The 12,606-nt window shown below is 39.2% G+C and overlaps 1 protein-coding gene and 1 pseudogene across 9 annotated transcripts in view; one reads left to right on the top strand and one right to left on the bottom strand.

Moving 5' to 3' along the window:
- Positions 1–12,606, top strand: part of LIN54 (lin-54 DREAM MuvB core complex component) — a 64,568-nt gene that overhangs the window by 45,551 nt on the left and 6,411 nt on the right. For 8 of the 9 annotated variants that reach the window (XM_006084559.2, XM_006084557.2, XM_006084556.3 and 5 more), the window contains exons 6-11: positions 2,028–2,092; positions 2,882–3,079; positions 5,421–5,512; positions 6,848–6,919; positions 8,010–8,112; positions 8,270–8,407. In XM_006084559.2, coding sequence (XP_006084621.1) covers positions 2,028–2,092; positions 2,882–3,079; positions 5,421–5,512; positions 6,848–6,919; positions 8,010–8,112; positions 8,270–8,407 — 668 coding nt within the window. The remainder of the gene's footprint in view (positions 1–2,027; positions 2,093–2,881; positions 3,080–5,420; positions 5,513–6,847; positions 6,920–8,009; positions 8,113–8,269; positions 8,408–12,606) is intronic. The other variant, XM_023750363.1, reaches the window with a different exon arrangement.
- On the bottom strand, positions 2,217–2,770 carry LOC102430170 (annotated as a pseudogene).

The raw sequence follows: 12,606 nt of genomic DNA, 5'->3' as shown, positions 1-12,606 counted from the left end.
TCTCAACCTCCCTTTCAGACCAGGCTCGATCATTTGCATAAGTAAAAACCTAAGGGCTGTTCTTTCTAAATCCCTTTTTTAGACTATGTATGGAAGTGGTGATAGTAGCACACATTGTATTTCTTTCAGCCCAAACATAATAGGTGTAGTGCCAGTCCTTAATTTTATCATAGCATTTCTCTATGTCAGGTTTCATTTTCCCTTTAAATCAGCTCATCCTTGTATTTTTAGTTTTAATAGCTGTCATTTTCCCAGTCACTTGAAAGCTTAGCAATGACTTTTCTTCCCATATACCTGCAATTCTGCCATCCAAATGGTGGATAATTCATGCTCCTTTCACCTCTATCATGTCTCTACAGCTGTTCTCTTCTTTCCATTCCCAGCACTGTCACCCCAGATCAGACCCTCATTTGTTGCATTCTTTTTAACTTTTCTTGTTTCTTGCAACTCCATTCTGTTTTACACATTTACACTTTCAAATACAGGTGTGTTTGGTTTTTTTTTGGTTTGTTTGTTTTTTGTGTGTGTTTTTTCCTGTTCCAAATAGTATTTCTGGAGTACTTCAGAATTGTTAGAAACTTCTCATTGCCTACTGAATTAAAAATAGACTTCTACCTTAACATTCAAGGTCTTCAAAACGGCTGCAATCTGATTTTTGCTTGTGCTTACCTATTTTAACCCTCGGTTCCAACCAAACTGGTCTGTTCACCACCATTTTTGTGAAATGCTTTGCACCTTCCCGGCATCGAGCCTCCACTTCTCATGCTTCTGCCCCTGCATGGAATGTCCTCCTCCGGGCTGTGTGCCCTCTCTGCAACCTGTCCACTGGTCAGGACCTGTCTCAGGACACTGTGTCCTCAGTGCATTCTTTCCATACTCCCATCCTCTGCCAATCACATGTATGTTCTTTCTCATTTGAATTCCCACAGCACTTTCTTTTTTAACGGGATTTATTTGATTTGGTACTGTCTAATCTGCTCTACTTAATGTAATCTCTTTCAGTAGGTGTCTTGTACTTTAGTTTCCCTGGGATGCTGTCAACAATGCCATTTATATAGTAGTAATGTTTGTAGTAATAACAACAATAATAACGGCATCTAACATTTATTAAGCACTTAACTATTTGTTGGGCACTTTTAAAATAAATTTTTATGAGTTAACATATTTAATCCTTATACCTAAATTTTAAAGGAGTTACTATCTCCATATTGCAGGTGGAGATGCAGACAAAGAGAGTTTAAGTAGTTGGAAAGAAGCAGAATTGGGATTAGAATCTCCAGGGTCAGATGACTTATGAGCCCACACATATTCTTTTTTTTAAACCAATTTTTAAAAAATATATTTTTGATTTCAGAGAGGAAGGGAGAGGGAGAGAGAGATAGAAACATCAGTGATGGGAGAGAATCATGGATTGGCTGCTTCCTGCACACTCCCTACTGGGGATTGAGCCCATAACCCGGGCTTGTGCCCTTGACTGGAATCAAACCCGGGACCCTTCAGTCCGCAGGCCAGATGCTCTATCCACTAAGCCAAACCGGCTAGGTTGCCCACACATATTCTTAACCTTCATGCTATACTACCTTCTAGTAGGTACTTTGTAAATAATGACTTATACAAGGATGATATTTTCTTTGGTTTAAATACAAACATAGCAATTAGAAATAGTACAGAATAGCATTGTTACCCAAGCTCCTGAATGGCAGGTTTTTAAATTTATGCAACGTTTCATCTGACTGTATTTAGTAGTGAATGTATAAATCATCTGCATACACATTGAAGTATTTTTAGAAGAATGTTTTAAATGAGAAACATTCCCTCATAAAGTGACTATAGCTACCTGGCAGATGGGTTAAGGAATTTTGATAAAAGTTTCTTGGTAGATGGTTTAGGATTGCTCCAAATAAGAAACAGGTTGGAATTCTTTAAGCTCTTTCATGAGGCTATCTTGAGAGAGCTAAGAACCTTAAGTGTTTTAAATATTATTGTATGGAAGTAAATTGTACCTTTTCCCCCCCTTTTTAAAAAAGCAAAGCCCGTGGTTAGCACCACTCCAGTGCGGATGTCAGTTCCACTTACACAGACTGTCAAACAAGTGAGTATCACATAACTTCTTTTCTCAGTATCTCCCAAACAGACAATTTACTTTTAAAATAAAAAGTTAAGATATTTTTAAAAAATTAAGCTTTGGCCAGTTTTATTAAAGAAAAATGCCTGATTTACTTTTCACCAGTCTGTTCTGGCATGCTTCTAATGATAGCAGAATCACCTGGAGCAGTGATAGCCGTGTGCATAACCTTCACATGCTGTGCCCAGTGCAGTGTCATTGCCACTGTAGTGATGGACACTAGGCTTGGCCAACATGGCATAGCACTCTATTTCAGACTTCCTAAGACTGGACAGTTGCTGGCGAGGGTGACCAGTTTCACTTTGCCTTGTCTGATTGTTTTTAGAGGCTGCTTATACTCCAGCACGTACTTCCCAGTTTTCATAGCAAGTTATAGCCTAGAATTGATTGACTCCAGCCACTTTAAAAAATATATACATATATATATTTTATTGATTTCGGAGAGGGAGAACGAGACAGAAACCAATGATGAGAAAAAATCATTGATCGGCTGCCTCCTGCATGCCCCCCACCAGGGATTGAGCCCGCTATCCGGGCATGTGCCCTGACCAGGAATCAAACCTTAACCTCCTGGTTCATAGGTCAACACTCAATCATCAAGTCACACTGGCCGGGCAGCTTTTTAATCTTTTTTGCAGCCACCATCTTCCTGCCTTACCCATGGGTGAAAGTTAAGATTTAAGTATAAGAGATGTATACTGAATTGGAAAATTATAAAATTTATTTTTGTAACTATTTGATCTTTCCTTTTTTTAGGTTGTTCCAAAACCAATTAATCCAACTTCACAGATCGTTACTACCAGCCAGCCACAGCAACGGCTCATCATGCCTGCCACCCCACTGCCACAGATCCAGCCAAACCTCACTAACCTGCCGCCAGGCACGGTGCTGGCACCGGCTCCAGGGACAGGGAATGTGGGTTATGCAGTGCTTCCAGCTCAGTATGTTACTCAGGTATGAGGCAAAAATGAAGTCATTGCATTTCCAAAAGGATATTAGGTCTAAGATGGATAGCATTGTCACATTCTGAAAATGACTCAAACCATCTAACTCAGTATTAAGATGGCTCTTTCCAGAATTTTGAAATGTTAATGAAAACTTCTGAGTTTATTTTTGTGTATTCTTAACATTGAGAAATATAAAGCACAAGTCAAATATTTAAGTTAGACAATTTGGAGCTGAAAGCAGGTTGATGAGAGGGCAAGACCATCTATGATAATAAAAGCATAATATGCTAATTAGACCAGACAGCCGAACAATCTTCCGGACGTCCTTCCGGACAAAGCCACAGCGGCGGGGGCTGAGGTAGAGTGGTTAGGGGGATCAGGCAGGCAGGCGAGTGGTTAGGGGCAATCAGGCAGGCAGGCAGAGTTGTTAGGGCTAATCAGGCAGGCAGGTGAGTGGTTAGGGGCAATCAGGCAGGCAGGCAGAGTGGTTAGGGAAGATTAGGCAGGCAAGCAAGCAGTTAGGGGTGATCAGGCAAGCAGGCAGAGTGGTTAGAAGCCAGTGGTCCCGGATTGCAAGAGGGATGTCCAAGGGGTCCTGGGTTGTAAGAGGTTGCAGGCCCGGCTGTGGGCGCCCCCACTCCTGTGCACGAATTTTGTGCACCGGGGCCTCTAGTATAGATATAAGAGAAAATAAGATGAAGTTAAAATTATCAGAGTCCAAATGAATTCAGAAAGGACTGTGACCCTAATAAAGCTCTTCTTCATCTATGAATATAAAGCCACTGACTTGTTCTTGGAAAATAGACTGTTAGATGGATTTCCAGGTGACATGTCTTGAGTGATCTGTCCAGACTCATTTTGTCCATCTTCATTATTTTTTTTTATTGATTTTTTACAGAGAGGAAGGGAGAGGGATAGAGAGTTAGAAACATCGATGAGAGAGAAACATCGATCAGCTGCCTCCTGCACACCTCCTACTGGGGATGTGCCCGCAACCAAGGTACATGCCCTTGACCGGAATCGAACCTAGGACCCTTCAGTCCGCAGGCTGATGCTCTATCCACTGAGCCAAACCAGTTAGGGCCATTTTGTCCATCTTTAGATCAAAGCCATAGATTATCCAGTTGGCTGGCTTGGATTAGGAGTGCTGCTTCTAGGAAGCAGAAGTTTTCTTTTTCATATCAGAGTCAAGCAAATTTGCCCGGACAGTGTTGTTCAGTGGTTGAGCATTGACCCATGAACCAAGAGGTCACTGGTTCCATTCCTGGTCAGGACACATGCCTGGGTTTTGGGCTTGATCCCAGGAGGGGCTGTGCAGGAGGCAGCCAGTCGATGTTTCTCTCTTGTCAAAGTCTCTCTCTATTCCTCTCCCTTTCTCTCTAAAATCAATAAAAACACTTTTAGAAAGTTAAGAGTCAAGCAAATTAGTACCATGTTCTAAACTATTGAGTTGTTGATTTATTCAGCTTGTAAGAGGAGAAACAAAAACCTATCTTACTTTAATGAAATGTACTTTGGAGTATGGTGTGTGGCTACTAATTTTTAAATACCATTAATGTTCAGTATTTTTATCATTAGCATCTCTTTTATGTTTAGAAATCCAGTGTAAAATAGAAACTTAATTATTGTGCATGTCACTTCTCATTTTCTATAACTTGCAATGTGATGAATGATCAATATAGTAAATTTTATTTACATTGCATTTTTCTAGCCAATACAAGAGATTACAGTACTTTTAGGGAATTTTCTAATTCTAATAAGATACTCCTCTATGAAAAAAATTTATTATACAGGCAGTCCTTGGGTTACGTCGGACTCAATGTATGTCGTTTCGTGGTTATATTGCCATCTCCCATTTACAGTATTTATTAAAAAAAAAAAGTTCCATCATTTTGACATATGTACATATGTGCTTTATGTTTTTTATTATTTATTTACCACAAGTAAAGGTCAGGAATTGTTATCTTTCTTTCAAATTTTTTTTACTGTTTCACTTCATTACTGCTGTGTATGTGCTCCATGTGAGTGACGTAGGTGCTTATGTAGGTGGGTTCCGACTTAACGGCGAAAATCGCGTTTCGTTGCGCCGTAGAAATGGATCTCCAACGTAACCCGAGGACCTCCTGTATTTGTACCATGTTGTACTTTAAAATGTTTACATTGTTTTTACCTCTAATATTAGTTTGGATCTTTAGAAAAGCTGCCTTGAGGTAGTATGTTTGCATGAGCTTTTTCATTTTATTTTTTCTGTTTTAGTAAATGAATTTGTGCTTCTCACTGATAACTATATCTGCGAATATTGTCCATTTTTGTAAATATGGTCTAAAATTATCTTTCTTTACATGTAGCTACAGCAGTCTTCATATGTGTCTATAGCAAGCAGCTCCAACTTTACTGGTACATCAGGTGTCCAGACCCAGGCAAGGCTTCCATTCAATGGGTGAGTATTTAGAAAATATGTAAGTTAAATTGTTGGATCAGGTTAAATGCAGCATCAAATATATATATTTCAAAATACATTTATTTGATTTTCCCCCCTTAAAGCTATGCGAGATAGTCAAAAGAACTCCCAAATATCTTATTTGAGGGCCATCCCTTGAGAGGCCTGTTCTAGTTTTGTCATATCCAACACTGTATCAGTGCCAACCCAGGGCTCCCCCCCTTTCCCCCAGAGGCCCTCCATCTCCTCCATCATTCCCACACATTGTCTTGCCACCAAGTGTGAATAATGATATTTCTGAAAACCTGGAGAATTCCTTCTCCTCCCCTACAAACCAAGCTTTCTGCTCAGGATGAGTTTCCAGCTGAGTCTGGAGGCCGCTGGAGTTTTCCCAGGCCTGGTGTCGGGGAGTGAAGGGGGGTTCTTGGAGATATGTGGGTGGACTTTTTAAATTTTAAGAGTCATGTATTTATTTTCATGTGTTAAATATATTAGTAGCTCATCCAAAAAATAAGAGAGAAGTCCCAACTTTCTTTTTCTTGGATATATTAATTTTTCCACATGCTTTATTCTCTCTCTGTCTCCCCTCTTCTCTCCTTTTCCCACCCTGAATATATTTTTTAAAGGATATTGGTTTTTAAATTGTTTTGTTGGGTCCTTGCTTTTTTTGTTTTGTGTGTGTGTGTGTGGTTTTTTTAATCTGTTTTTTAATCTGTTGTTTGTTGCCTTTGCAGTGTTGGATGGAACTAGTCTTACCTCTCCCCTCCAAAATTCCAGCTCCCGGAACTCTTTTCTACTCACTATCTTTTATAATTAAGTCTGAAAAGTTTTGGGGAGATTTAAACTTTAGTTCTTTGAAGGAAGAGTATTTTTTGTGGAATGTTCTTTAGAAGTTATTGATAATGTTCTTTTTTTTTTTTTTTAAGGATTTTGTATTGACTTTGAGAGAGAGAGAGGAAAGGAGAGAGAGAGAGAAACATCGATTTGAGAGCGCTCACCCCGCACTGGGGATCGAGCCTGCAACTTGGGCATGTGCCCTGACCAGGAATCAAACTGGCAACCTTTTGGTGCACAGGGATGATGCCCAACCAACTGAGCCACACTGGCCAGGGCCGATAATGTGCCCCCCCTCATATCTTGACTCTCTGCCTATGTTTTCATTTTACAACTTGCTTTTGAACTTAATGTAAATGGAACAACATAGCAAACTTTTATTTGAGATTTATACATCTGTTAAAGCTTTATCTTAGGAGGAATTTACAGATCCGGGACTTTATTAATTTTGAATACTTTTAACTGATTAAAATATGTATCTTTTTTTGTGTGTCTGTATAGTATAATCCCATCAGAGTCTGCCAGTCGGCCCAGAAAGCCCTGTAATTGTACAAAATCGCTGTGTTTGAAATTGTAAGTCTTTTTGCTACTGTTTCCTCATTTGATATACCCCAAAATGCTTTTAAAAATAAATATAGTTAACTAAAATGTCTTTATAGACCAGTTCCATAAATCTAAGTAATTTAAAGAAACATACAAGTGTGAATGTTTGAGAGTATGATAGTGTGAAAATACTGTTTCATTCATTCAGAAAAAAATAATTGTAGGGTCTTTACCATAGATGAGGCACAGGAGTAGGAGTTAGGGACACAGCAGCAGGAGACAGACGTAGTCTCTGTCCTCATTAATAATAAATTTGATCTTATTTATGACCTTTATCATTTGGTCTCTTTGAATGAGGTGATACTCTGAGTAGTCTTAAAATTATTGGATGATTAATTTGCTTATTAGTACTGAAGTAAGAGATTTGACATGAAACAATTAAATGAAAAGCATTGGTCATGTGGGAGTTTAGAATCCAAAGAAGCATGGCAGTAGTTTAAGTGAGCAGGTTCCACTAACAGAATATAACCCATATTTCTCCTTTTTCGTGATTTTGAAATAATTTACCTTGGGGGCACACAGAATCGTGTAGCTATAGTGTTGACAGCTGTTACCACTGGAACTAAGTTTCTAAAGTAAAATTCTAGGAGCCAGTGACTTTAATTTTGAGCTTTATCATGTAGTTGACAATACAGTGGGGCCTTGACTTACGAGTGTCCCGACTAACGAGTTTTTCGAGATACGAGCCATCTCTCGGCCGATTTTTTGCTTTGAGTTGCGAGCTAAAATTCGGGTTACGAGCCAGCTTCAGATACCCCACCGCTAGTTGGCTCAGCGAACGTCACAGTGAACGCCACAACATCAGCCCAGCATCACGTGTCTCACTCGTTCACTTTTTGATTTGACATACGAGTAATTTGAGTTACGAGCTCCGTCATGGAACGAATTAAACTCGTAAGTCAAGGCCCCACTGTATATGTTAACTCTAACTGGGTAGCACTGAATACATTTCTAAAATGTTTTAACACGTGTATAATGCTATTAAATCAGATAATTTATAGTTTTGTTTATTTTAAAAATGACTTTTTTAATATAACTTACACCAACTTTTATATTCCAGATATTGTGATTGCTTTGCAAATGGTGAATTTTGCAACAACTGCAATTGTACTAATTGTTATAATAATTTGGAACATGAAAATGAAAGGCAAAAAGCAATAAAGGTGATTATTTTTTATTTCTTTTAACTGACGAAAATTTTAGTTTTCACCTGTTTTATGTGGAACTCTTTGTTTTACAAGGAAAATTAATTCCCCTTTGCAATATTTAAATTTAATTTCCTGTGATTTAACATCACTTGTATGTGCTCTGTTTTGATAGGCATGCCTTGACAGAAATCCAGAAGCTTTTAAGCCTAAAATAGGAAAAGGAAAGGAGGGAGAATCAGATCGACGTCACAGCAAAGGATGTAATTGCAAACGCTCAGGATGTCTTAAAAACTACTGTGAATGCTATGAGGTGAGATGCTGGCTGGGGAAAGTAATGTAGCCATCTTTTGAAAATCATGTTAGAAAGAGCATACTGTAAAATTTCACTTGAAAATTGGGAGATTGCTTTGCTATTGGAGTATGAAGATACGCATAGTTGGCCCAAGGGCCCTCATTTGAGGAAAACCTTCTGGCCTCCCAAGCAAGGCTCAGAGAGCAATACTGGCCTTCCTCTATTTATTGCACCTAGCTTTACTGTGCTTCACAGATGTTGAGGTTTTGGGTTTTTTTTAAATAAATTAAAGGCAAAACCGTCTACAGCAAAAAGATTACAACTCGCTTGCAGTGGTCTGGAACCAAACCTGCAATATCTCTGAGGTATGCCTGTGCTTTAGTTTTGTCATTACAGTTTGGGATCTCATTAGCTGCTTTACCAGTTCATAACTTCTTGATCATTATACATGGACGTATGCAAATCAGATTTTCAATAAAAATAATAACGTCAGAGGGGATAGGAAACTCTATAGTGGTTCTCAACTGAAGGTCAGTACTACCCAGTCTGTCCCCCATGGGCTTTTTGGAATATATATAGATGCAAAATAGCCTGCATTTCAGGGTATAGTCCTGAGAATAAAGATTTATATTGCCAATAGTGCACTGTTGAAGAACACTGCTCTGTGGAAAAGTATGTTAAGAAGTTTGCTTTGTTAACATAAAAACAGGAAAGGAGGAATGTAAAATACTGCTGGAAAAAGTTATTGGTCATTGTGAGGTGATTGCATCTGTTTTTACTCTTTATCACCCCACTCAACTGGCTGTTTTTATTTATGCATCAGGAATCTTTTTTTTTTAAATCCTCACCCTAGGATATATTTTTATTGACTTTTAGAGAGAGAGGAAGGGATGAAGGGAGAGAGAGAGGTGGGGGAGGGGAAACATCCATCGATTACCTGCCATATTTGTTCCCGGATGGGATGGAGCCACCACCTTTTGGTGCATGGGAAGACACTCCAACCAAATAGCCACCCGGCCAGGACCCAGGCATCTTTTCTGAAGAACGTAATTGAAACTCCTTTGACAGATGCCATGTAAATCATCCTCTTGTTTCAGAGAAAGTACTATATAGTTTATTATTTTTCTATTCAAAGGTTAAATACAAGAATCTAGTCATGCCAAGATTAGTTCCTCCCTCCCTCCCTTCCCCTTTTCTTTGTTAGAAACATCAATGTGAAATAGAAACATTAATTGGTGGCCTCCTGTTTGTGCCCCGACTGGGGATTGAACCAGCAGCCTAGGTATATGTCCTGCCCAAGAATCGATCCTGTAAACTTTTGGTGACTTGGACGATGCTCCAACCAACCCAGCCATCTGGCCAGGGCTGTAATTGGTTTCTTGGTGCACCTGAAACTCTTTAATGAGATTCTTTGGAGTTGAGTCATTCCTACAGTTGGCTCTTCTCATCTGATAAATTTTTATTCTTTCAGATTTCACTTTATTTTTAGTTTTGGCAGAAGGCCTAGCCTTGCACTTGGTCAAGTAATACCACCAAGGATTGCACTCTCCTCTAGTAAGGTTTGCTCTGCTGCAGGAGTATGCAAGATTTGTGTACTGCCCTGGACAGTGTGGCTCAGTTGGTTGAGCATTGTCCCATGCAACCAAAGGTCACTGGTTTGACTCCTGATCAGGGCACATGCCTGGGTTGCGGGCTTGATGTCCAGTAGGGGGCATGCAGGAGACAGCCGATTGATGATTCTCTCTCATCATTGATGTTTTTCTCTATCTCCCACCTTCCTCTTTCTCTAAAAATCAATTTTAAAAACATATTTTAAAAAAAAGGTTTGTATACTGAATTTCTTATTTATGTATTGTATAGGTCAAAAACACCACTCGGGGAAATATAGGAAAGTAAATTTTGTTAGTCCTAAAGCCAGTATTAGTGAAAATTGCATATAATCAAGATTATTTTTTAAAGTCTTTTAAAATCTGAGTTCAACAAGCCAGTTTTTCATTTGGTGTTGGAAGAGATTAACTCTTTTTTAAATTTTATTTTATGTTTGTATTGATATTAGAGAGAGGGAGAGAGAAATAGAAACATCAATGATGAGAGAGAATCATTAATCAGCTGCCTCCTACTGGAGATCAAGTCCATAATCCAGGCATGTGTCCTAACTGGGAATCAAACCGTGCCCTCCTGGTTCATGGGTCAAAGTTCAGCCACTGAGCCACACTGGCTGGGCTTGACTCTATTATTTGTTGTTGTTTGAACACCTGATCAAATAGGTGGCTTCTGCTAGTAAATCATATCATATAAAAATTATCATGAATATGTTAAATTGTAAGCCATAAAACCAAGTCCACAAAAAGAGAGAAAATGGAAATTGATGTAAAGCTAGGTCAGAAAGGCAAAGAAACCCTTTCGTTGGAGTGTCAGTGAATAATCATGCTATTCAGACAGATATGAACTAATCATTTAATTGAATTGTTTAGCAAATCTGTGTATCTGTCATCTTTTGTGTTGGAGTGATGGTCAATTTGCATATTACCTCTTCATTATATAGGATATTAAAAGTGATAGACATATACATCTTTTACATAGGAGGATACAGGATAGTTAATAGTCAGCAGTTAACACAATAAAAATAACAATGAGAGGATTTGTAGACTCTGGTGCATAGATTGTGCTCTTAAGGTCCGGAACAAAAGGCAGGTTACCCTGACTTTCCAAAGGTATGTTGTCATAGATGCAAAAAACAGTAGACAAGCCCTAGCCGGCTTGGCTCAGTGGATAGAGAGTCAGCCTGCGGACTGAAGGGTCCCAGGTTCGATTCCGGCCAAGGACACATGCCTGGGTTGTGGGCTCTATCCCCAGTAGGGGGTGTGCAGGAGGCAGCCGATCAATGATTCTTTCTCATCATTGATGTTTCTATCTCTCTTCCCTTCCTCTCTGAAATCAATAAAGAAATATATTTAAAAAAAAAACAGTAGACAAGCTAAGTTGAGGTAAAGATTGACTTTTGTCAGGCAAGATTCTAGCCTAGGACATGACTACCTGCCATATAAACTGCTTTTTGTTAAAAAGTTTTCATTTCAGCCTGATCAGTGTCGCTCAGTGGTTGAATATTGACCTGTGAACCAGGAGGTCATACTTCGATTCCCCGTCAGAGCACATGCCTGGGTTGTGGGCTCCATCCCCAGGGAGAGTGTGCAGGAGACAGCCAATCATCAGTGATTCTCATCATTGAAGTTTCTCTCTCTTCCTCTTCCTTCCTCTCTGAAATCAATAAAAATATATATACAGTGGGGCCTTGACTTACGAGTGTCCCGACTAACGAGTTTTTCGAGATAAAGCCGTCTCTCGGCTGATTTTTTGCTTTGAGTTGCGAGCTAAAATTTGGGTTACGAGCCAGCCTCAGATACCCCACCGCTAGTTGGCACAGCAAACGTCACAGTGAACACCACATCATCAGCCCAGCATCACATGTCTCACTCGTTCACTTTTTGATTTGACATACGAGTACTTTGAGTTACAAGCTCCATCACGGAACTAATTAAACTCATAAGTCAAGGCCCCACTGTATTTTAAAAAGTTTTCATTTCAGACCATTCTTTTTTTTTTTTTATTATTGCTTAAAGTATTACAAAGAGTATTACATAGGTCTCCTTTTTTTTTTCTCCCCTTGACATTCCCCCGGGCTCCCCTACCCCCCAGTGTCTTATGTCCATTGGTTATGCTTATATGCATGCATACAAGTCCTACAGTTGATCTCTTACCCCCACTTCCCGCCCCCCAACCCTCCCCAGCCTTCCCACTGTAGTTTGACAGTCTGTTCGATGCTGTTCTGCCTCTGTATCTATTTTTGCTCATCAGTTTATAATGGTCAGACCATTCTTGAGGTTACTTTAGGTCTCTGAGTTTGCAAGGCCGCCATGCAGGCCTTCCCTGAGCTTATCAGGTTAGCATGTGGCCTCTTTTCAGTCCATATATTTTATAGAAATAAAAACATTATATATACAAAAAATCTTTTTATGCATTGTTTGTGGTACTCATGAGCTGGAAGCAAATGGCCATCAAACTAAAAAATGAAAAAGACTTTAGGATTTGTGAGGTAGTATATGTATGTGTACATAATATCTACGTTTTTTTCATAAATATACATATACTTTACCTATTTTTTTATGATTTAATATGGGCTATTGAAGGGTTTGAGGAATCCGGAGAAGGGAGTTTAA

Source organism: Myotis lucifugus, unplaced genomic scaffold (assembly GCF_000147115.1).
Source record: "Myotis lucifugus unplaced genomic scaffold, Myoluc2.0 scaffold_12, whole genome shotgun sequence".
NCBI classification, from domain to species: domain Eukaryota; kingdom Metazoa; phylum Chordata; class Mammalia; order Chiroptera; family Vespertilionidae; genus Myotis; species Myotis lucifugus.
This window is presented reverse-complemented; position numbering and strand designations above follow the sequence as displayed.